This window comes from Canis lupus, chromosome 23, assembly GCF_011100685.1.
Source record: "Canis lupus familiaris isolate Mischka breed German Shepherd chromosome 23, alternate assembly UU_Cfam_GSD_1.0, whole genome shotgun sequence".
Lineage (NCBI taxonomy): Eukaryota > Metazoa > Chordata > Mammalia > Carnivora > Canidae > Canis > Canis lupus.
This window is the reverse complement of record NC_049244.1, coordinates 16,132,703-16,159,130: the sequence shown is the minus strand read 5'-3', so window position 1 is coordinate 16,159,130 and position 26,428 is coordinate 16,132,703. Positions and strand designations below refer to the sequence as shown.

The 26,428-nt window shown below is 35.0% G+C and overlaps 1 protein-coding gene across 1 annotated transcript in view; it reads left to right on the top strand.

Annotated features, from left to right (window-relative positions):
• The window catches only part of ZCWPW2 (zinc finger CW-type and PWWP domain containing 2), a 98,838-nt gene that overhangs the window by 15,116 nt on the left and 57,294 nt on the right, over window positions 1-26,428 (top strand). Inside the window, exon 3 of the mRNA XM_038571343.1 lies at window positions 5,582-5,741. Within this exon, the coding sequence (XP_038427271.1) occupies window positions 5,582-5,741 (160 nt within the window). The remainder of the gene's footprint in view (window positions 1-5,581; window positions 5,742-26,428) is intronic.

The window sequence follows — 26,428 nt, the reverse complement described above, 5'->3', positions numbered from 1 at the left end:
ATGAAGAGGAACCAGATAGCTATGTAAAAACAAATATCTTTTTTTTTTTAAATTTGATTTATTTATTCATGAAAGACACACAGAAAGAGAGAGACAGAGACAGAGAGATAGACAGAGGGAGAAGCAGGCACCTTGCAGGGAGCCTGATGCGGAACTCGATCCCAGACCCTGGGATCACGCCCTGAACCAAAGACAGACACTCAACCACTGAGCCACCCAGGCATCCCATAACAAATATCTTAAAAGACATGAATATGGATGCTTATTTTATTAGGTTACTTATGAACGTATTTGTAGTCCCATGTCATTTTTCAGATCTAAAACTAATATTTTCAAAGCAGAGACTTTGTATTTTCTAATGGAAATTCTGAAGGTTCAATAACTAATTTAAGAGATGTATTTATTTCTTGTCATTATATCTGAAATATTGTGTTAGAAATCTGATTAGGAATTTCTTTTGCAGTTTTGTGCTTGTAACTGAGGATTGGGACTTGAAATACAAATTAAACATGTTTTATTCCAGGCCCTAAATTATCTCTAATCTGTGATTGGAACCATCAAAATACCTGCAAAATGCAGGTATCTGTCTTCTTGCTATTTGGAAAGAGTAGAATGCATTTGGCGAAGTAGTCATATGTATTCCTCTTTATGAACTAAGTATAGTTGAACACAGGCTTAAAATATAGCTTTAAAATATTTTTGAAAACCTCAAATCTAGTTATATTTCATATTCAATGCTACAAATGCATAGAAAGGTAATAACAGGATAAATTGCAATAGCAGAATATAAAGCTAGAATTAACCCACTAAATGTACTCAAACATCAGTTCTTAATTAAGCAGTATTAAAAATGTTGAAGTTTCAAGTGGGAAGACCAGCCACTAGCTGTCTGTAGAGGCACTTAGCAGGTAGCATTATCTGGGTCAGTTCTCATTAGCCCATGGCCTTACACCCAGCTTTGAAGGCTCAGAAACTCAATCTTATCAACATCCCAGAGTTATTCTTTCCCAGAACAGTTGATCTTCTCTGATAAAGCTAAAAAAAGCTACAGAGAGACTGATACAGAATCTAGAAATGACTATTTAATCTTTATATTATAAAAATAAAGAATTGTCAAGAGAAAGAAAGCACTTTGTCTATAGTCAAGCTCCATGGAAAATCAAATTACAGAGACATTGTCAAGCAGAAACTAGGTTCTATTTAAGGTAACAACCTTGGGTATATTTACACATTTTACAAAGTTTTTTTAAATGTGAAAATTAATTTATAGAAAGTATTTTTGCATTCTAATTTACTATAGTACAATTTAATGGTAAAATATGCCTTTAAATTAACAAACTAATACAGTGATACATTTTAGATATAGTATTCAAATTTATAAATTGATTTCTATAGATCCTTTCAGTCTTATAAAATATTATTTGATTACTTCTTATTTGCATTCTTTTGCCTGTGGATTAATATAATGTGGGACGCCTGGGTGGCTCAGCCTCTGCCTTCGGCTCAGGGCACGATCCTGGAGTTCTGGGATCGAGTCCCACGTCGGGCTCCCTGCCTGGAGTCTGCCTGTACCCACCCCCCGCTCATGAACTTTAAAATACACACACACACACACACACACACACACACACACACACTTATAACGTGTGTGAGGGAATGGAGATGGGGAATTGCCTCTTCCTATCAGCCCCCTATAGTTAGATACAGCTTAGAGATTTTGTGGCAAATACAGCATTCAGTTAGTGATGATTCCAACTCATCCATTTTGTTTCCCACAGATTAAGAATGAGGCCCAAGTAAAATTAGTTCTCCAAACATCCAAACCATAGTTTGAAAATACAGTCATGTGCTTCACATTGGGTATATGACAACTGCAATCATGCTTAAGTTTCAACTTCTACTGAAGGCAATAGCTATCTTATTAAAGATTACTTCCACTAGATGAGAAATGTGTATGACATCAGTTTCTTCATGATATATTTGCACTTCTCTTGAAGCTGCTTGTTGTGCCCAAATTTCCCCTTACCCCGAAGTGGATTCCAACACCTGATATCTCTTTGTCTATTTTATATTTGTACATTTTACCTCCCACCACCCACAGATTCTAAAATTAATCACACAACTTTCCTTGTAATTCTAATACCTTCCTATTGGGTTGCCTACTCTTCTTCTCCCTCTTCACCTTTAAGCCCATAAGACAACACTTCTGAATTTTTCATCAATATAAATGTGAAAAATCAGAAAGTAGAAGTGCACAATGCACTATCATCTCAAATAGAGTTCAGAGTGAAAGCAAAAAATGGACATCAGTTTTCTTCAATCACACTGAGTCAGGGAAAATGATGGATACAGCATGTGGAGAGAAGTAATCATGTTTTCTGTGTCTGTTGCCTCTCCTCAGCTTCTCCTGCAGTTTGGTACATTCTGTTTCAGATGAAATGCAGAGACTAGGAGTCAGACAGTTCCTTTGCACTGCCTGAAAAAATATTAACATGCCCTAGTTATTTGGACATCTGACAATACTTTTCATAATTCATCTATAAATCAACATGCAATATATTCTATAATATGAATGTTTTAAATAACCAACAGAAGCTTTTTTTCTTTTATTAGTATCTAATTCTTTTTAAGAGTCATCTCTATTTTTATTTATATATTTTTAAAATTTTTATTTATATTTTATAGAGTAATAATTTAAATTGGATACTCTCGGGTCCAGTAGGTTTGGTGTTAAAAGAAGTTGTATCAGAATTTGTGTCGGAAAAGCTTATCTTAAACATAATAACTGCAAGGGTTTTTTTTCATATCTCAAGTGATAGAAATACTGTGATTGTTTTACACTGGGATGAAATTGGTACTACTTATAATTTGATATTGCTTGTCAATAATCCTGTTTAAAATTTCTGTGAGGTACAAATAACCTAGTATTAAACATGAGCCCCTTGCATTTTACAAAGAGTAATCAACAAATACAGTGTAACAATCAATTTGGTTTCTTTTAAAATTATTATTAATCCATTGGAGGACCCACTGTTTTTTATTCTGATAAGTTAGGAGTCTTCAATACAGCTACCATTCATTTTTAGTCATTTATTTGCCTATGGGAATCTTCTTTTGAGTGAGTCCCTTCAGAAATGCAGATTTCCAATGTAGGTTTAAAAGATAAACTCCAACTCAAGTTTTCTCTTAAACACTCTTAAGTGTTGCCAAATAGCAATGATACTCTGATGTAAACCTGATAATAACTAGATGGTTCTTCATTAGGGCCTGAATCTTTACTTGACTTTCCATTATCATTTCCAATTCTCCAAAGTATTAGGCTGCTTTGGGTTCCACATAGTCTAATTCAATTTGTAATCCTCTTGCCCTCCTCTTCATGATCTAGGGCTGCCAGACAGACCTTCTACCTTCCGTTCCCATTACCCAGAGAGGTCTAAGAGCCAAAGAACTCTGCTCAGCATCCAGGGAGCAGCTAGACATCTCCTTCTTTGCACACTTCACCGTCCCTGGTGACTGGTGCACCCAAGTCATCACCTCCTGGCAGCTACCCTTGGGATTTGTCAATTTCCTGGAATTAATATTTTTTTGCATTAATAATACTAAGAATGAAGTATTTTTGTTAGTTTACACTGTGTTATTTGTGATCTGTAAAAACTTTTTTACAGTGGTGTGGTAGATATATTTCTATATTTATAACTTTGTAACTTTCTTATCAATTGATAACTTAATAGAAAATCAACCATCTGTAGTCCTCAAACCCAAGTAATTTACAGATTTTGCATTTTTGTGATTTCAGATTCTTTATAGCATGATCTGTATGCTTCCTTTAGGTTTTAAAATTGTCTAAATATCTAACTTACCTAGTTTCTAAATAACTAAATGAGGCAAAAATATTTTTGTATCATTCTTTTTACCTCTCAGTTATACCATTTATCTTCTTGTATATGATTATATACCTGTATATAATTAGTTTGCTAGGGCTGCCATAACAATGTATCAGAGACTGTGGGTAGCTTAAAAATAACAGAAATTGGGCAGCCTGGGTGGCTTAGCGGTTTAGTGACGCCTTCAGCCCAGGGTATGATCCTTGAGACCTGGGATCGAGTCCCATGTCAGGCTCCCTGCATGGAGCCTGCTTCTCCCTCTACCTGTGTCTCTGCCTCTCTCTCTCTCTCTGTATCTCATGAATAAATAAATAAAATCTTTAGAAAAAAATAACTAATTTCTTACCATTCTGAGGCTAGGAAACTCAGGTCAAGTTGTCAGCAGGTTTGATTCCTTCTGAGGTTTTCTCCTTGGCCTGTAGATGCATCTTTCTCCTTGTATCTTCACATCGTCTTCCCTCTGTGCATGTCTATGTCCTAATCTATCTCTTTTTATAAGGAAGCCAGTCATGTTGAATTAGGTCTCACCTTTAACTTAGCTACTTTCATAAAGACACTATCTCCAAATGCAGTCACATTCTGAGGTACTAGAGTTATAAGAACTTTAAATATAAGAATTTGGTGAGCAGAAAACAATTTGGTTCATAATGATGGCATTTTACAATATTTTAATTTGCCAAAAACCAAAAATGTGTAAAGCACAGTTTGTGTGAATTTTGTAACAGCATATTGAGGAACCAGAGTCACAGTAAAGCCTCGTCACATGCTTGAGGCCTCTTGTCTAATAGAAGGCAGAGCCAGAGTCTTGAATCTCCTGATTTGAACATCACTATCTTTTTTCACTAGGGAGCTGCAAACTAAGGTAGAACTTGGCATCTCTTAGTCACATCTTCTTGACTTTATTTGCTGCCTTCTTTTCCTGCTTTAGGCTACAAACAGTAGGTCAGAGTCTAGAGACACTGGTAAAATAGCTAAAATTTAGTTGAGGTACATGTATTTTGTTTTAGGCAAATGGAAAAATGAAACATATCAAGGAATTTCTTGGGATTTATGGCACAAAAGGACACATTCCTAAAGATTTATTTTTAAAAAGTAAAGGCTAAATTTTGTTTCCTGTACTAAAAATTTTTAGGAATTTGGTCTCCTTTCAATGGTGCAGTTAGGGGAAAGGAGCAATTAAAACAGCCAAGCTCTATTTCTGCTTTTCCATAGTAGTTAGAATCTCCAGTGTTATCACAGCCTGAGCTACCAGTACCCCTTGGGCAGCCCTGACTCAGGAAATGCCAACTTTCTCCTACCCCATCAGAACTCTGTCAGTGGGATTTTAGTAATTAAGCATTCTTCTTGGTTAGAGCTGATTCAAAACTGCCATGAGTCTTACCTTTCCTATTAGCAGTATCTGAATGTCTCTTACAAATCCTGGAGATGATTCTTCTGTCTAATACTTCTTTCTCCTTATATCTTATATTTATCTTAAATATGTGACTTTTCCAAAGCATTCTATATCTACAAAGATACAACTGATTACTTGTATCAAGTGAATATTCTACTTTTAAAGGATTCAAGTATGAATATGTTTAGGTTTTGTGAGTTACTAAAATTTAAAGGAGAAAGTTTAGTGTATGATTGTAGCAAGATGTATTGATTTCTGCCTTTTCAAAAGCATCAAAATAATTAAAAATACTTTCTTTTCAAAGTTGGCCAGGGATACTTTGCCCAGATCCTTTTAAAGGAAAATATGTGATTTATGACCTGGATGGAAATGTTGAACAATATCACATAGAATTCCTGGGTGATCCCCATTCAAGATCATGGATAAATGCAACATGTGTTGAACATTATAGTATCACATTAAAGGTAGGTACGGTAACATCAATATTTATTCTTGTGCTTGTTTTTGGTTATGGCTATTTTTATCTCAGAATCTAAAAGATGTAACTTTTATATTTATATAAATAAAACAGCATATACTGTTTAAAATAAAAAATTTGTATTTTTTAAAAAGTTTTTTTTAAAGGAAGTATGGAGGCTGCCCGGGTGGCTCAGCAGTTTAGCACCTGCCTTCAGCCCAGGGTGTGGTCCTGGAGACCAGGGATCGAGTCCCACGTTGGGCTCCCTACATAGGGCTTGTTTCTCCTATTCCTCTCCCTCTGACTGTGTCTGTCCTCTCTCTCTCTCTCTGTCTCGAATGAATGAATGAATGAATGAATGAATAAATAAATATTTAAAAAAAAATAATGAAAAAAAAAAAACAAAAAAAATAATGAAGAAAAAAAAACAAAGTATGGAAAGTAGGGTAGTTTTAAATTTTATTTTCCTAATGGCGATATAGTATAAATCAACTGAGGACTTTACATAATTGCCTTTTGAAACAGTTTTAAGATTATCATTTGGTAGTTTTTAAAAATTCCCTTGAGAAGACTTTAAGTTGTAGTTCTAGCTCCCAGGGAAAATTAATTATGGAATGCAACCAGATTTTCAAACTTCAAACAGAATATTTCATCATACTAACTCCTTCAGTATCTTTTTTTACTTTTTTTAAACTTTAAATCACACACTACAGCTAATGAATAGACTGGACTCTCAGGTTAATGAGAATAGGTGAACTAGGCCTATTTCCATGGTTTGGTTTATTCATTATAAATCAATTCAATTATCTGTGTATTCTAATTTTGGAACTTTTAATCTGGAAACCATGCTTTCATTAGAAATATTATTTAAAAATAGATGTCAGAAGTGTGGATTCTTCTGACTGGATGGTTTCTATTTTATAGTGGAAAAAATATATATTCAAATATACATGTGAATGTATATATAGTTAAGGCACACCATTTAATCAGCAGTATAAGTAAATATGTGTAAATTTGAGGTACTTTAAAGTGGGTTTTTGTCATATCTTTGGCATGAGCAGTATCTTTTTTTCCATTCAACTTGAAAGCAACTGAAAGGGAAGGCTGTTTTAATGAAAATATTTAAGTATGGAATAATATACATATGTTCATGTCATGATAATTGTGAACCAATCATCTTAATGTGAGGCACCTTCTCCACTTTAATATTTTAGATGTGTTCTTAGGCACTTCTACTGCCAACCACAGAAAACAGGAAGAATTGTTCTCCCTTCTGTGCCCTTATCCTCTTTCCTAAAGGACAGGGAAACCTTCTAGCTTCTGATGAAGCAGACCTTAGAATCTTAAAGATTTAACAATATGATTAAGAGCAAGGCATTCCTAAGAAATTATATTTAAATATAAGTAAAAAATAGAAGTGAATTTTTAAATTGTCTCAATTAATATTTCTCCTAGGATTTGAATTCTGTCAGGATTAATTTAAGTAGCCTGATGTGAGTGCTCATACTGTTAATCTCAAGGACAAGGAAAAAATCTGATGCAAAACAAAGGCAAACTCAAGCATCCGGAGCCATATGTTTTTAACCTTCTGAAAGCATTAAAGTGAACTTAGAAATTTTAGCAAAGACCATCAATTCAGGGCTGATTAAATGAAGCAGACCTCTAGTGCAATGATGAGGACAGATAAAAATGGGTTTCCCCTCTTGATTTCCCTACTCCCCAGCTAGCCAGGTGCTCTGGGTAGATAACCCAACTGAGTGTTCACAAGCTCTGGGGCATCCTTTCTCCACTACTGTCATTCAGGGTACCTTTCCTACCGGCTTCTTTTTTGTCCCTTACTCTTTTTGTCTGTGTCTTTTTCTTTACTTGCTCCCTTGGAGCTGATATAATAGGGGTGACTTTCTCTGTGGATCTCTTCATTCAAGCTGAAATTTTAATTCCCTTCTACCTCAAATTCATCTGGCACATGCCAGATTGTCCCTCTGTGCTCTGATTCCCCACTTCTGCCTATATAAGGATCTCCACTTACCACGTAGGGGAGGTTCACATTAACACCTCATTGCCCCAGTCTATTCAAGAAACAGAAAGAAAGGAGGTTGACTCAGAAATACTGCCAGCCAAGGTAGGAAAATGGTAAAAAATGTTACATATGAGAAACTGATTGAAAAAGAATAATTTTGAAATATGTATTATCTAGGGATAGCTGAGATTTCCCTGTCCCTGAGAGATGGAGATAGTAGCAACCCCAGCCTACAGTTCTCTTACGTAGACTTCCCCCAAATTTAATCTTTTAATGGTCCTCTCTGCACTGGAACTCCCATATCCTCAAATACTGTCTCTACACTGTACTACATTGATCCACATATTAAGTTCACATCCCCTTCCCCCATGAAAAAAGATGACTCACACAAAAATTAATGTATAGTAGACAATCTGGACTTTCTTAAAGATTTTTCTAGAAGTGAATGAGGGATGCACATTGCACAGGTTGTCTGATCTCTTTTTCTAAAACTAGCAAAGAATGATAGGCATTTATAACTTTCAGGGCTTAAACCAGCTAGATCTTACTTCATACATTATTTCAACATCATTTTATCATAATTTGTGTAAGCTTAGCTTAACACATGATTAAATATTTTAGAGTTTTCACTGAATATGGACTACATATGTTTTGCAGGGTTTATGTTAAGGTCGGAGAGAAATGTTATCTTAGAAAGACATTATATGCATTTATGAGAAAATGAAATATTTTAGTTTTAGATTATGATAATTTTAACTTTTAATTCATGTTTGCCAAGTTTTTTTTTTTTTTTTGAACAGTCATTTTCCTCTGGTTGATATTTTTTTAGGACCACTGACTTACTAATTTTATTGTTGAAAGCACAATAGAGCTCTGTCACTGTCTTTTGATTGGTACAGCTGATAAAGTTTTCCACAATAAATTAAACATCATAGATATACTGGGATATAGTTTAGGAAAAAAGATGAAGAAAATATTTAGTTGAGTATTTGTAACTTATATTAGTTTATTCATACATTTTATCTTTTCATTTACTAAAAATCAGTTGCTGTAAAGACAGATGAAATTTTCCCCTTCCTTAAAGAAAATAGATGTGAACATGTACTGGATGGCAATTTTTCTTAAGTATTGATGCATGGAATACAATTATTTCCCCACTAGCACAAATGTTATTCCTTTATATTTAGCAGATACCCGTCTGCATGAAGCAGACCCATTATTTGCAAGTTTATTTTTTAGTTTGATAGATTACATGACTTAGCTTAGCATTTCTTAAGCCTGGCCATGCATTAGAAAGCTTTATGAAATAACAACAAAATGACAACAGCAACAAGAATGTGACCATGCCTGGGCTCCAGTATACTGGATAAGTTAGATCAGAGTCTCTTGGAATAGAGCCAGGCCTCAGTAATGTTAAGTTTTTCAGATGAATGTAACGTGCAGGCCAGAGAGTGAGAACCACTGACTAAATTTTCTCAGCTTTGTGCATCAGAGTTTTATCAGCCTTATCTCTAGTAGTGTGGTAATATAGCTTTGGTTATGGCTTACTGTTTCCTGTTGCCTTTTACTTCTTTCCGTAGTCTTTCACTTTGGTTTGCCTAGAAATTATGCTTATGGCCATATGTTCACGTGTCAAACCCAGTAATGATCTGTTTCATTGAAAACAGCTTTGGGTGACAGGCACTGAGGAGGTCACTTGATGGGATGAACACTAGGTGTTAAACTATATGTTGGCAAATAAAACTTCAGTAAAAACAAATGAAAAAAAATTACTTCTAATAAAAAAAAAGAAAACAGCTTTAAGGTCATTTCTGTCATTCAGCATTATGCATAATTTACAGATGTTACTGATAAAGCTGATATATAATTTGGACTTAATATTTTTAGTATGTTGAACTTGATCACCTATCTTATTGATTGTATAGTCATAATTTTTCTTGGACGTAAATAATATACTCCAACTAATTATTGCTTGGCCTACACTTTTCTAGTTTTTCATGTTTCCAAGAAAATGTAGAGAGTTCACCCCTGAGGCTGTGATGCTCTTATGGTAAAATTTAGTTTATTTTGTCCATGATGTTAATGGATTTTTTTTATGCTATATATTTTAGTAGTTTGCTTACCTACTGTATGTGGAATATATCAGTAGGTATACAACCATCTCTTCGGGTACCAGATATCATCTGAGTATTTGCCCACTGTACTATGGAGTTGCCTGTATTTTTCAGGGAGATAAACAGGAAGCAATACCATATTACTAAAGATGAACTCTGCAGCTCCTATAATTCTGCTTCCTTATTGATGAATCATTAATAGTGTTCACCAGAATTTTCCAGGTCTCTTCCTGTTAAAAGTAGAATTGCACATTTGATACTTGTGGTGGAGTGGGGCCAGTGAGTTGTGGAATTGATGAATGTCACCTCTTTGAGCATGTAAATGTGTGCAGCACAACATCCTCCAGAATTTAGTTTTTCCCTGTGGCACTGTTATGGATAATGTTTGAAATGTTGATATGCTACTTTCTCAGCCTGGGGTCCCTGAATGACTGTTCTTAGCAAACTACCTCCCCCTCCCCACCAGATAACAGATACGCAATGTGAAGAAGATATAGACCTTATGTTAAGCCCTTGGGATTATTCCAAAAGATACACTAATGATGGCACAGAGGATGTCACAATTCTTTGTAACTTTAGAAGAACCATTCTGAAATTTTAGTACCCTTAAGAATTTGGCCTAATGACTGAAATCCTATTACTCTTCCAGTCTGAAAAGAAATAACACAACTCGTTATCCTATAGCAACTTTTAAATAAGTTTGTTTCTCTGCCGTATAATGATAAACATATGAGTGGAAACTACCAACTGATGATCAATTTATTGAGTATAAATTTGGTCTAGTAAATATCTTCCAACAAAGGACTCTGATGTCAACATGCAGTATGATGACACCAATGGCTAAAAGAGCCCCCTAGCCAGTAGTGATATAGTGAGTCTCTGCCATAGGCCACAAATTGGGTAGATCCTTTTCATATAATTCTTAAAGTCTTATAGCAACCCCATGAAGACAGGCATTGTCACTATTTGACATATAAAAGAAACTGAGATTCAGGCTACTTGTTTAGCCGAAAGTCAGTCAGTTACCAAATGATGAGATAATGGTTAGAGTCAAAATGTCTAGTACCAAAGTCCAAATTATTTCTCTTTCTATACCATGCCAATTTACTTATTCATAAGAAGTGGCCTAATTTATTGTTCAAGATTTTTCCCACATTTGTACCTACAAAATAAGGAAAATTATCACCTTTTAATTTTAATATACATGTTGAATCATGGCAGTTTCTGGTAGAGTTGCTTTTTATTTGCCCCTTAATGTTCCCCTTTGGAGGACTAGTGACAAGCAGAACTCTTTGTATTTTCAAATTACATTTGCAATAGTCGTAAGAAGTGCATCTGGATTAACATCTATTTGAGCAAGTGTTTTGCTCTTTAGGATCCAAATTCTAAGAATGTAGTTTGTAATAAGGATTAGCAAATTAATTATAACTAGATCATCAGGCAGTATTTTGGTCTTAGAGTAATGGAGTGAAACTAGATACCAATCTATTGAGCCAACTCAGTAGAAAACTACATTTGCTATATATAGATGTATCTCTATCTATCTATCTATCTATCTATCTATCTATCTATCTATCTATCTATCTTCCTCATCTTACAATGTGGTTTCCATTCTGATAAACTCATAATAAGTTGAAAGCATTGTGAGTCAAATGCATTTAGTACATCTAACCTACTGAACATGGTTTAGTGTGGCCTACCTTAAATGTGCTCAGAACACTTATATTAGCCCACACATGGGCAAAATCATCTCATACAAAGCTTAGTTGATAATAAAGCATTGAATATTGCACATAATCGAATGCTGTAGTGAGAGTGAAAAAAGCACAATTGTGTGGTTACAGAAAGGTTGTCAGCATACGGGTTGTTTACCCTCGTGATCGTGGGCTGACCGAGAGCTATGGCTTGCTACCACTGCCCCCCATATTGCTAGCCAGGAAGAAATTCAAATTCAAAATCTGAATGGGTATCATTTTTGCACCATTGTAAAGTAAAAAAAGATAAGTCGAACCATCACAGGTTGGGGACCATCTATATATATATATATATAACTTCTAAAATAAAAACTTACTGAGAGTTTGATAGCTATAGATCTTATTTGTCAGCAGGAATGTGGTGCAAAAGCATATATATATATATATATATATATATATATATATATGCTGACAAATAAGATCTATAGCTATCAAACTCTCAGTAAGTTTTTATTTTAGAAGTTTCATATATGACATAAAATTTGTAATTTTGGTGGGCAGCCCCGGTGGTGCAGCGGTTTAGCACCGCCTGCAGCCTGGGGTGTGATCCTGGAGATCCGGGATCGAGTCCCACGTCAGGTTCCCTGCATGGAGCCTGCTTCTCCCTCTGCCTGTGTCCCAGCCATTCTCTCTCTCTCTCTCTCTCTTTCTCTCATTCAATAAATAAATAAAATCTAAAAAAAAAAAAAAGTTTTTTAAAAAATTTGCAATTTTGGTATTATAGGGTTAAGATTTTTTGTTTGTGGAATGCCTGGGTGACTCAGCAGTTTAGCGCCTGCCTTTAGCCCAGGACATGATCCTGGAGTCCTGGCATTGAGTCCCACATCAGGCTCCCTGCATGGAGCCTGCTTTTTCCTCTGCCTATGTCTCTGCCTTTCTCTCTCTCTCTCTCTCTCATAAATAAATAAATAAAAAATAAATAAATAAATAAATAAATAAATAAATAAATAAAAATAAAATCTTTTAAAAAAAAGATTTTTTGTTTATGCGCTTGTTTTCTAAGCATTCTTTAGATTTTGGCCTGCAGAGGTTAAGGGAATTAGAACATGTTGCTATAACTATGACATTATTTGTGACTAATACACCAAGAAAACTTCTGTAGTAATGTATAGGAAAAAAATTAAGTTGTCATAGTAATAATAAGGCAAACTCTAGAGCCAAGCTCTTTGGGTTTGAAGGTTGGCTATGCTGCTTACCAGACAATTAAACTCAGGCAAGTCACTTAGTCTTTACAAATCCCACATGCCTCACTATAAAATGGAGGTTATTATAGTATCTGCCTCATAAAGATGTTATAAGGGTTAACTGAGATAATATATGCAAAGCATTCGGCATACTGCTTGTCATATAATAAGTGCTTTTTAAATTATTATTATTGAAGTATAGTTGACATATGATGCTATATTCATTTCAAGTGGGCAGCAAAGTGATTTGACAGTTTTACACATTTCTTAATGCTCACCACAATAAGTGTAGTTACTACAGCAGGCTCTTAATAGACATTAGTTGATATTATTCATTGAAACTACAGGGGAGGGCAGCCCCGGTGGCCCAGCGGTTTAGCGCCACCTTCAGCCTGGGGTGTGATCCTGGAGACCAGGGATCGAGTCCCACATCAGGCTCCCTGCACGGAGCCTACTTCTTCCCTCTACCTGTCTGTCTGTCTCTCTTTCATGAATAAATAAATAAAATCTTAAAAAAAAAAAGAAACTACAGGGGAAGTATACATTTAAATTATTTATTTCCTTTCCCTACGAACCCACATCTACAGGAAGGAGTACCAAAAAGATACCAATTACAAGATGGAGAATAATATCTTTTCTTTTGATTAAGATCATATGTGAAAAAATGATATAATTTTAGTGTTGTTGTTTTTTTTTTAATCAACCAACATGCTCCCAGCAATGCAGGAAATAAAGCTAATTGAGCTTCTTATCCTTTGATTCTTTAGTACATGACTGAAAGAGACCATTGCTGCAATGCTTTTCTTGGTTAGTGTAAACAGAAATGCTCTGAACTATTGAAAGCAGGAGGTAAGTTAGAGCTTTCTTAATCTGACTCCTTGGTGAGTGAATAGTCCCCAATATCAGCAATGCCTTGAGAGTACTTTGGATTTGTTTGATGGAATTTGGAAGGAGAATAAGAAATATTATCTTTGATGTTCTTTGCAACTGAAAGAAACCAGTTTCTTTCCCTATCTCTATTCTGCTTTTTGATTCACTTACATTTATGTATGCTGACTTGACTGCTCCAAATAAATTCTTGAATTCACCTCTGTCATCTCCCGACTTCATCTCTTATGAATTTAGATAGCTGCGAACTTCTACTAAAGTTTAAAAATCTAAATCCAAATAATATGGCCAACTTTATATTCAACTTATAAAGGATAGAACAGGTGGCTCCCTTTCTCATCATCAAATACATGAAAAATGTATTAAATATCACCCAGGTTTCTCATATTGACTCTTCACTGGAACAGCAGTAATCTTTTCTAAGAAATTCTCAATTTTCTAAAAGTGTTTTTAGTTACTGTTAAAGGAACCAGAGTCAGGTCATTGTTTTTAAGCCAAAATACAAGGCTCACTAAATTGTCTTCAGAGTCATACCCCTTATGAGTTAAGGGTATGCCTTAAAGTGAGTCTTTTATGTTGGAGTTCTTAAAATAGTGGAGTAACTTTTTGGTACATTCTTCCATTAGGGAATAGTGAAATCCAAAACTCATAATCATATAACTGAAAGTCTACAATTGAACTATTAACTTACTTACTCATTTTTTACTAACTCCCCCACATATTAGATTACTTGTATCATATCTTCTAGCCAAAGGCCAGGACCAGTCCATGACTCAGGCAAAACCCATTTTCCCTAAACCCTACACAATACTGATTAAGCTAACTTTGAAAATAAATTTCAGAATTATCACTTCTTTATAATTTTATCTCCCAGAATGTGTACTGATTCTGCATTATGTATTTAACCATCCTCTTCTAGATCTCCCACCTGCTCTTATGATTCACTGTGAAATAGAATCTGAGCATCTGTCTTTGATACAATAATTGTTTTCTCATAAACACATATTCCATAAAAAAACAAGGAAATATGGAGTAGAAAATAGCAGCCAAGTAACTTTCCTTTAGGTCCAGGTCTTGATAACCATATGTACTATTGATTAAAATCCATTATGCCAATCCTAACATTTTTAAGGCTCAGGGCAAATAAGCACATGCGTATTTTCATGGCTGATTTAAACCCATCCTCCCAGTCTGTTGAATGTCCTTAGCTATAGCAAGCGGCCTGGCCAGAGCAGTGGGAGATAGCTGCACTTTAGCACAGGCCTTAAAAATTATCTGTTGACTCAGTTTCATCAATACATTCTGTGCTTCCTGTGCTCTGTTTCATTAATACTGATATTTCATTACTAGTAATTCATTACTAATGCTATCATTTTACGTAGCAGTGTTTACAATGGCTCTCTCTACAGATTTAATGATATACTTAGTTTTACCAAAAAAATGTCTACAACTTGAGGGGCACCTGAGTGGCTCAGTTGGTTGAGCATCTGAATTTTGGCTCAGGTCATGATCTCAGGATGCTGGGATTGAGCCCCTGTCAAGCTCCACAGTCAGTGGGGAGTCGCCTTGGGGTTACCTCTCTGCCCCTCCCTCTTGCTCTCTATCTCAAAAAAATAAATTTTTTTTAAGTCTGCAACTTGAAAGAATATATAAAATTCTTTAAACTGTACATAATAAATTTGATTCAAACTTTTGATACTTTTTTTAAATTATCATAAAATATATGTAACATAAAATTGAATATTTAGCCCTATGTTCAATGGTGATTTTAGTTTTCAATTACTGATTAATAATCCCTCCCCCCCAATTCCTAAGAAGTATAAATGTGACCTGATACAGAAAGTGCCAGTTGGCAGTTCTTTGTTAATTTTCTTTTTTTTTTTAATTTTTATTCATTTGTGATAGTCACACAGAGAGAGAGAGAGAGAGAGAGAGGCAGAGACACAGGCAGAGGGAGAAGCAGGCTCCATGCACTGGGAGCCCGACGTGGGATTCGATCCCGGGTCTCCAGGATCGCGCCTTGGGCCAAAGGCAGGCGCCAAACCGCTGCGCCACCCAGGGATCCCAGTTCTTTGTTAATTTTCGACACACTCTATTTCTTGTGATACGGGCTACAAGCCGCTTCATAACACCATCTTTGTGATTTGTGCAACAGAATTGCCTTAAAAAATTTTTTTTGTTTATTTGAGAGAGAGAGAGAGCATAAGCATAGGGGAGGATTAGAAGGAGAGGGAGAAGACTCCCTGCTGAACAGGGAACCTAATATGGGGCTTGATCCCAGAACCCTGAGATCATGACCTGAGCCAAATGCAGATGATTAACCACCTGAGCCACCTAGGCATCCCGACAGAATTTCCTTTTAGTGCTATAAAATTTTGTAGTGATTAAGCCCACAAATTCTGGACCTTGATGGCTTGTGTATGAATTCCAACTTTATCACTTACTAACTATATGAGCTTGGGCAAGTTCTAAACTCAGTCACTCTGTTTCTTCATTTGTAAAATGAAAACAACAGTACCTACTTCATGAGATTATTAGAAAGTTAAAATGAAGTGTTGTGAAGTGATTAAAACTCTGCTTGACACCTCATAGTACACAAGCATTGGATAAATTAGTAAAATTTAAAAAATAATCATAGATCTTTCATAGAACTTCTATGGAGATAAAATGTGTACTCAGTCAACTCCTCCCTGCTATGAATAGAGTTCCTATCTCATTTTCTTGGATTGCGTAGGCCAAATGATAAATATTTATGTCCTCATCATTTATGACAGTAATAATGAACATTTGAAAAATGCTTTACATTTTACAAAGTACTTTTTACATACACTATTTCAATGTAATCTTCATTCATTGTTAAGAAAGTGAAGTTTAGATTAAGTGACTTGCCTGAGGTCATATAGCAGCAGAACTGGGACTCAGGCCTACATCTTCTGATTACAAACTCCAGGTTTTTACATTATATGTCAACCTGTTTGAAATTTATATTGGACCATCTGCTTCTAATCTTCATAAGCATATCAAAGTCATAATAAGGTATCATCTGTAAATAGAAGATCACAATGTCCTTCTTATTGATCTCCTGCTGTTAATTCAGCCAACTTGATTAATTAACCATAAACCAGAACTTTTCAAAGTTAGACAAAGATGTGAAAGCTTTCTTCTTCATGTTTAGTGTATTGATTCCTAGCAATAGATTTAGAACTTCTTCATGACTGTCACTAAAACCTAGTATTTATTTTATTCTCTTGTACCTTAGGAGTAATTGGTAATTATTGATACAAATATTGGTATCTTGATAGCAGGATTTGTTTTGTTTTTTTGTTTTGTTTTACTCTACTGTTGGTTCCCCAAATTGCTCATTATCACATTCTCCCAAAGAGCTCTTTAAAAATATTACTATTCCTGGGGCAGCCCAGGTGGCTCAGCGGTTTAGTGCCACCTTCAGTCCAGGGTGTGATCCTGGAGACCCGGAATCAAGTCCCACGTTGGGCTTCCTGCATGGAACCTGCTTCTCCCTCTGCCTGTGTCTCTGCCTCTCTGTCTCTCATAAATGAATAAATTTTAAAAATATTACCATTCCTTATTATTTAGGCATAAAAAAGGTAGGGAAATTTTACCATTTTTGACAACATGGATAGATTTTGAAAGCATTATACTACGTGAAACGAGTAGACAGAGAAAGATGAATACCATATGACCTCACTTATATGTGGAATCTAAACAACAACAACAAACTCATAGAAAAAGAGATCAGATTTGTGACTATCAGAGGCAGAGGGTGGAAGAAAGGAATTGGAGGAAGGTGATCAAAAGTTACACACTTCCAGCTATAAGGTAAATTAAATACTAGGGTATAAGGTACAGCATGATGACTATAGCTAACACTGCTGTATGATATATAGGAAAGTTGTTAAGAGAGTAAATACTAAGAGTTCTCATCATAAGGAAAACAATCTTTCTGTTTTTTTCTTCTTTCTTTTTATTGTATCTATATGAAAAGATGGATGTTAGCTGAACCTATTGTGGTAGTCATTTCACAATATATGCAAAACAAACCAATCATGCCGTATGTATGCCTTAAACTCACACAGTGATGTGATGTGTATTATTTCTCAATAAAACTAAGAGAAAATACACACAATTGTCTGTGTGCATATGTATTTGTGTGGATATATAGAGAGTGTATTGTGTATACACATACACACACACACTCACATGCATATACATTTCTTCCTGAACCTACGTACTTAGGAATGTTCTGTGAAACTATATAGTTCCTCAATCTCAAGAACCACTATATAGCAGATTATGTCACCATAAATACCTGTTTTCTATGTCTACTGGAATTAGTTAAAGAAAATATTCATGAAAATGTGTTTTTTATTGTGTTGTTGGTGTGTGTGTGTGTGTATGTGTGTGTGAAATGAATAAATGTGTTTATGAGTTTGTGGTGCTGAAGAAGCCAGACAAATCTTCAAAAAATTATGATGTTACACTCCCCTGTCCCTTCAAATAGTTTCCTTCTTTAGTGGCAGTTGATTTTCTCCCTTCTATGACAGCTACAGCCCTCTTCTTCTTCCCTTCTTCTCTCAAAATCTGATTTCAGTTCCATCACACTAAATGACTGATATATTGGTTGTATAAAAATTGTTTTCAGAAGGATGTCAGTCTAAATAACAGACCAGCCTAAAATGCCAGACTGAGATTTCTTTAAAAAACAACCACCACTACACAAAATGTAGTAGTTGTATATTTCTTCTAATAGGAAAATAGCTTAGATATTCAAATTATTTAGTAAGTATATGTTAAAATCTAAATTAATAAAAAAGTCATCTGGTAGCCTGTGATTTTTCTGATTTTCCATTGGGACTATTTTAAACTGCTTGTCTTCTTCCTCCACCCTCTATGCCCAGGTTTTGAAGGAATACTCAGTTCTTGTTTTTGTAATTCCTAATATTTCAAGCTAACTAATGGAATCACACTGTAATTGGATGCTCATATTTCCTTATTCATTCTTCCTAATTTCTCCCCTAGTACTCATTGCATTCTCAGTATTATCTCTCAGATATAATCCATAGTCTCTCAGATCCCTGTAAGGGATCAGACTAAACAGAACTAGAACTTTTTTCTTTTTAAAAAGACTTTATTTATTTATTTGAGGGAGAGCAATAGAGAGAGCACAAGCCAGGGTGGGGAGAGAGGGGTGGGGAGAGAGGCAGAGGGAAAAGGAGCTGACTCCCTGCTGAGCAGGGGGCCCAATGTGGGGCTCAATCCCAGGACCCTGGAATCATGACCTGAGCCACAGGCAGATACTTAACCACCTGAGCCACCCAGGTGCCCTAGAACTTTTTTCGAGGGGGCAATTTAGCTAGTTCACACTTTCCAGTAGTGTGGAGAGTGGACATAAGTTATTTTGATCTTAAAATCCTTCTGAGTTAGAGTAAGCAAAATTGCTATTTATGTCCATAGGAAACTTAGAATAAACAGTAAGTTAGTATGATTTTGAAAGCAATATTTGCTTCAGGTGTTCAATAACTGGAATACACTATCTAAATAATCCAGAGTTGACTTAAAGATTATATGAACTGATGCTAAAGATGAGAGATGAGAGGGGAGGAAGTCGAGTGTGTGAGCACATGATGCACATGGGTGTGATGTGGCTATCTTCCAGTGTGCATCAAAGGAATGGGAATGTTCTTACTGTCTAGATTACTGGTTGTTGTTGCAGAAATCCAATTTAAAGAAGACAAGATATCCTTGTGATTAACTTTCTACTGAATTGCTTTAAGTGAAAACAATCTGCCCAACAGAGGAGAAGAGCAATTGCTTTGGTGTGTTAGTAAATAGAACGATGCATCAGGGCAGTGCATGGTTAGAGTCAGCGAGCTACACTACAAGTCTGAATGTATAAATAGCATCAATTAACATAAATCACCAGGCAGACTACCTTAGAATAGGCAGTAGTGTTGATCCTCAAACATTCAGGAAAGATGCATTCCAAAGGAAATTTTTATATATTTTTAGATTATGAAATTTGTGAATTATATCCTCATGTTTCTGAAGGCATATTATGTAAGAAATAACTTAAAGTAATGGTCACTATTTGAAGTCATTTCAATATATGAAGCTCAGTAAAGCAGGCTAAGTATCTATGATTCTGGCTTTTCAGATCTTTAATATATGCTCAACGCTGCATCTAAAAGATAAATTTTCTAAATTATAAGTACTTATTTTGCAGCTAACTTTAATAATGATGTAACCAAAATCATAATTTTGAACTCTAGATGCTACCGTTGTACGTACAGGATTGTAGTGAGGCTCTACCATCCCCCAAAGAGGTCACATTAAAAAGCATTTTATTGAATTACTTTAGTCTTAAAATTAGGTACTATTTTTTATGTAGTATCTAAAGTACTTGAAATTAGACACTTTTTTCTTTTTTTTCTTAAGATTTTATTTATTTACTCATGAGAGAGAGAGAGAGGCAGGCAGAGACACAGGCAGAGGGAGAAGCAGGCTCCATGCAGGGAGCCTGATGTGGGACCTCAATCCCGGGTGTCCAGGATCAGGCCCTGGGCTGAAGACGGCGCTAAGCTGCTGAGCCACCCAGGCTGCCCCTAGACACTTTTTTTCTAAGAAAAAATATACTTACTAATATCATGGAATAAATTAGTGGCCCATGAAGAATTTTACAGATCTGATTTCTGTACAGAAACTGAAGTTTATGTTATCTTAAAGTAATATCACCATATCATAATGCCCAGTAGTAATCATGTTTATAAATTTTTCTTTTACTCTTCTAGGGTTTATTACATAATTCAGGATTAAAATGCAGGAGCTTTCATTTTCATCTCCAGTTTTCTAACTGGATTTAATCAATGCCACATTGAACAAAAAAAAAAATCTAATTAAAATAATAAATATTTAAAAAATAATAATAAAATAAAATAATAAATATTTAGTCAGCTTCTATTATTTGCAACTCTTCTAGGCTTAGATGTGAACAAAACAAAATTCAAATGCCTTTGTGAGACGTAAATTAGGAGGTTAAGACAAATAATAATGAAAGGTAAGGTATGTTCATTGTTAATGAGTGCTATGGGAGAAAATTAAGGGAAAAGGACAGGTAGAGTTAGGAAGTAAGGTGCCAAGGGGAGAGGAGGAAGGACTACCACCTGCTTATCAATGCTGATATTCAAAGTCCCTTAGCTAGGGAATTCTTGCCCACAGCCAACCAAACACCAGTTCTATCGATAGTATTTCGTGTTTTGATTGTATTTTCCCCTTTCATGTATTCCAAAAAGTAGTCAGGCCCCTGTGTTCCCATGTGCCGGGGAGTTTTCTGTTGTGGAGGTCAAAAGCAGAGCTTGCCTGTCTTCCTGACCTGAATTCCTTGAAGATGAGAAAAGGGTGGACTGAAAACAGAGAAGTCAGTGCCTCTGAGATGGACAGGCAGGAGCAGCTGAGCTGGGAAGAGATCCTTTCAGATTTGGAAGAGGACAAGTCTGTCAGTGCCCTGAGAAGTGTCAGTACCTCAAAAAATAGCATCATGGCCCACCCAGAGACGTTGAACCCATGCCATCAAGGTTCCCAACTTCCAAAAAATTATTTTGTCTCGTGTGGCCAAGAAGCTTTAGATTGCCTGACTGCAAAGGACTGGAACAAAGATGTTGCTATTCATGTAACCACTATGGGTTGTAGAGTAATGATCTGTCTTCACTTTTCAGGCATCATAAATTTCTTTCCAATTTATATGAACCTAGGGAAAGTAAGGGGTGGCCCCAATGACTGAGATCAAATTTCTTATCCTTGTTGGATGCAGGCTGTTACACTGTATTTTATTTAGCAAAAATCAGTAATGCTTACAAGTTTGAGGCATAAGATTTATCCTGCTACAACATCAGATCATTACATCTTGATTAACTCTGAGGTGGAAAAGCAATCTTAAAATACAAAGTAACAAAAGAAGAATTTCTGCTGGGTTACAAATTTCATTCCTCTGGCCTTACTGGGTAGACAAACACATATATATTATTTTTGTTGACTTTGCCACTCCATATTAGTATGTGATGACAGCACAAACTTTATTCAATAAAATGGGACGTTCAATTTTTCCCTCAAATCCTGGGAAATGTAAAAATAATATTAAGTCCTTTCAGTCAGCCACTAATACTCATGAGCAAGATCATACAGGACAGTCATTTACGAACTTCTCAATTTTGGACACAGCTAGGAATCTTCTCAGACACAGGGTACTACTATCTTCCCTGTCTAGCCATGTGTTAGTAGTCTCAGACTTCATCTTTACTCCAAATATTTACATGTTTATTCATCTAGCAAGAATACATCTATCAAGAATCATCTTATTTACATTCATAAATTCACACAAATTTTTAGACTCTGTGTCTTCCTTCTCTTTCTATGATGATTACTTACTTTCCTCCTCCACCCTAAATTTAATAAACTGAGAAAACCCAAATTTCCAGAATATTATAAACATAATTAAGGGCATGATATCCCTTCTTGGGATCATGGTATTTATTGGAATTTGAAGATGTCCGGTCCTTTTTATGACTTCATCTGAAATCTTTGATCTTTCTCCTTGACTTGATAAGCTTATAGCACCTTGAAAGTCTGTTAAAGAGATGCCTTTAAAATTTCCTTCTTAAGTATATTTGAAAATTTGTCTGTGTTTTGTTTTGTTTTCAGGATGCAAGATACTATGAAAGTTCTAGCATTATTACATATACCCAGGTTTTAGTGAAAGACATAGGTCTTCATGACTGCAAAAGATGAAGACAAAAATAATTATTCTCACGTTGCAAAGGATGGGCCAAAACCAACATGGCAGCCTTTAGCCCAATTTATGCAAGGATATAAAATGTTTGGGGTTAAGCATACAAAATTTCTTTGGAGAAAATAATGACATTCTGTGGCATTTTCCCTACACCTCCTCACTCTTCATCTTGGGAAAAGAAAAGATGTTGCTTTTCATCTATAAGGGATTTTTTTGAGAGCTTGATGTGTATACTCTTGCTTGAGCAACACAGCATACTGGTGTCCAGCTTTCCTCCGAGGAATCTACAGAGTGAGAGTATCTGGTTATCAGGTTTGGCAGCAGAGTGAAAAGAGCTAGAGGCACTGAGAATAGCCAGCATTCCCATGGTTTAGAGGAGAAATGATGCAGCCAACATGGGAAAAAGAATCAAGAGTCATTTTAAAAGGGTCCCCACCCAATATGGCTTGCTGCTCCCTTGCAATCTAGGCAGAACAATGCAGTGAAATGGTGATGGGGTGGGGGATTGAAAACAATCAGCTAAAAGAATGACCTCCTCTGTCAGGGGGAGCTGTTCCTAGTTGATAGAAACCATTCTCCAAAAAAAAAAAAAAAACCACAAGATTCCCCATAATAAAAAAATACACTGAACACATAAAGCACCAACCCCAAATTGCTGTGGTCATGGTCAAAAACTTTTTTTTTGGAATTTTTTTCCATTCTCCACACCTAATCTCTTCAATCCCAGAGAACCCAGAAGATGTGGGGAGAGAAAGAGAAGCACATAGAGGAAAAGGAGGTCCACTTCAGCCTGAAGTATGCCTCTAGCTGGTGGAGGACAGAAGCTTTAACTTAAAGTGGAGTTTGGAATTTTATCTCTTATGTACGAATTGACATTTTAGTTTTTGAATTTTAGGGGACATTTTATTACCTGAGAGTTACCAGGAAAGTCACAAGAGCTGTGATAGATTTCAGTCAAGGGTTTAGAAACCTCTAATTTCTAGTTTAATAGAGTGATTTTGAATGGCAATTATTTTCTGCTTGAGTTTGGATCCTATTTTTGATACCACTTGGTTTTGAACAATTCTTTGTTAAATCTAAAGTTAATTATCTTACTTGACTTTTGGATGAAATGGTAAATGTAGATATTTTCATGCCTTTGAGAGATAATTTTGTATTTAAAAAAGTTTTTATCTTTTTTTTTAAGATTTTTATTTATTTACTCATGAGAGACACGAGAGAGAGAGAGAGAGACAGACAGACAGACAGACACAGGCAGAGGGAGAAGCAGGCTCCTTGTGGGGGCCTGACGGGGGACTCAATCCAGGGTCTCCAGAATCAGGCCTCGGGCTGAAGGTGGCGCTAAACCGCTGAGCCACCCGAGCTGCCCAAAGTTCTTGTATCTTAAGAAAAAAGATAGGAAACTAGTTTTTGCCTTAGTTTAGGCTTAAGACAACATTGTTTCCTTTGCTGAATTTTGTCCAAAATGTAAAACTTCAAGTTCAACATTTATGTCATTAAATACTATGGTATTTTTAAATTGAACTTAATCACAGTATTATTACTATAATTCATTCAAGCATGATGTTCGTTCATCCTTCACGAACGTTGCCCTAATAATTAGTATATGGAATTAATCTGTCTTGTTTGGTGAAATGCTGAGCCTTTATTTCCGTCAATCCAGAAGCTTTTCCTTGGCATATTCCAGTTGAAAGATTATGATAATGTCTTAAACAGCTTAGTTTATGAAGATGATTGCGAATAAACATTTTTTGGTAACTTCTGCAGAAGAATTCTATTTAAATAAGTGTGAATCACTTCAGCATGTCTTGAAAAATACACAGACTCATTCAACTGAAAGTTTTATTTTAATTAGAGAAGACATTGATTGTTCAGGTAGGAAATTGGGTTCTAAAAGTATATAAGATTACTATTATTATGTAGTTGTCTTGGTAGAATTGGCTAATACAGTTAGCCAAAGAAAGAAGCAAAAATACACATACAGGAAAGAAAAAGAGCAAAATTATCCCTATTAGTAGATGATTGTTTACCTGGAAAATCCATGGAGCTCATTTCTAAAAAAAAAAAAATAATAAAAAATAAAAATAAAAATAAAATATACTATAAACAATAAGAAAATTCAGTTACATGGCAGTTATAAATTACTATACACAGGTAATCAGTGTGAAAATATGAAGGGGTAAAAGTTCCCATTTATAATAGCAACAAAACATACATAATACAGGGATAAGCTTAAGAAGCATGTAACAGCTAAATGAATGAAACTTTAAATTTCTACGAAGAGACAGAAAATAAAACCTAGGTAAATAGATATAATCCTCTTCTTGGTTTAGAAAATTTAATATGGAAAGATGTCAATTCTCCCTAAATTAATTTTAAAGCAATCTCAATTTTTTAAAAGGACTTAAGACAAATGCTAAATTGTACAGGAAAATTAAATATAGAAGAAGGAGTTAGGCCTATAAAATAAAATTACAATAAAGCTCAACTAGTTAAAGCGGTTTGGCACTAATAGTGATTTGACAGATAAATAGAACAATGTAATATCCAAAAATAGACTCCAGACTACTTGGAAATATAATTAGTAGTTAAAAGTTATATTCAAATAATTAAAGTAGTATTATTTTTAAAATTCTATGGGTACAAATGGCTAGCTACTTGAGAAAAAAAATAGAAGGTATACAAATAGAAGGTATACCTCATACCTCTAAATTAGTACTAGAAGGATGAAAGATTTAAATGAACATAAATGACAATACAAATATCTAAAAGGTAAACTGTCAACAGGAGATCTTTGTAATACATGTGGCAAAGGATTACTTTTTAATTTATAAAAATTTCTTATAAACCAATAAGAGAAAGACCAATATAATATGAACACAGGACCTGAACAGTCATTCCAGAGAAAAGAGAATAGCTTTTAAAAATGTAAAAAAATAAAAAAAATGTAAAAAAATGATGAATAAGTTCTGGGATCTAATGTACAGCATGATGACTAAAGTTAATAGTACTAGACTATATACTTGCAAAAAAAAAAGTAGATCCTAATTGTTCTCATTACGCACACACAAAAGTTATGTAAATTTATGAGATATTAACTAATCCTATTTTGGTAATAGTTTTATAAGATATGCATGTATCCAATCATTATGTTGTGCTTTTAAATTTACAGGTATATGTCAATTATATCTCAATAAAGCTGGAAAAATATTAATAATTTCTCCAATTACTAAATTTAAGAAATGAAAATGATAATTAAAAAGAAATACCATATTTCCCATAAGATATTGATAGAGATTTAAGAGTTTGGTAACAAAAGTGTTCTCCAGGAGGTGAGGAAACATACTGTTTATGGCATTGTAAATTGTGACCACCTCATTCAAGAGTCAATTCCCAGTAACTTCCAAATTTTAAAATATACATACTGCAAACCTGGTAATTCAACATCTAGGAATTTATTCTTCAGTACACTTTCACATGGGCAAAATGACACATGGAGAAATTTTTTTATCATAGTATTGTTTCAAATTGCATAGTATTAGAAATAACCTAAATGTTCATTAATAGGGCATTTGTCAAATAAATAAGGCACATATATGGCACATGTGTGGATATACACACGTCTATTTTCTCATTTCTTTGGTTATCTCATCCAATTTCTTGACTTTAACTGCCACGTGTGTGTGGATGATTCCTAAATTCTATGTGTAGTTCTATTCTGTCTCCTGAATTCCCTTACCACACTCCTCCTTGGTATCTCCACTTATATGTCACAACAGACATCTTCTACTCCTACCTGAACTCTTGATCTTCCCCCACAAATCTCACTTCCTTGACATCCTTTTTCTCAGTAGACAGCAAATTTTATCCTTTTCCTAGCTCAATCCAAAAGCATTAAGAGTCATCCTCTCTTTCTCTCACAACCAGTTTTCAG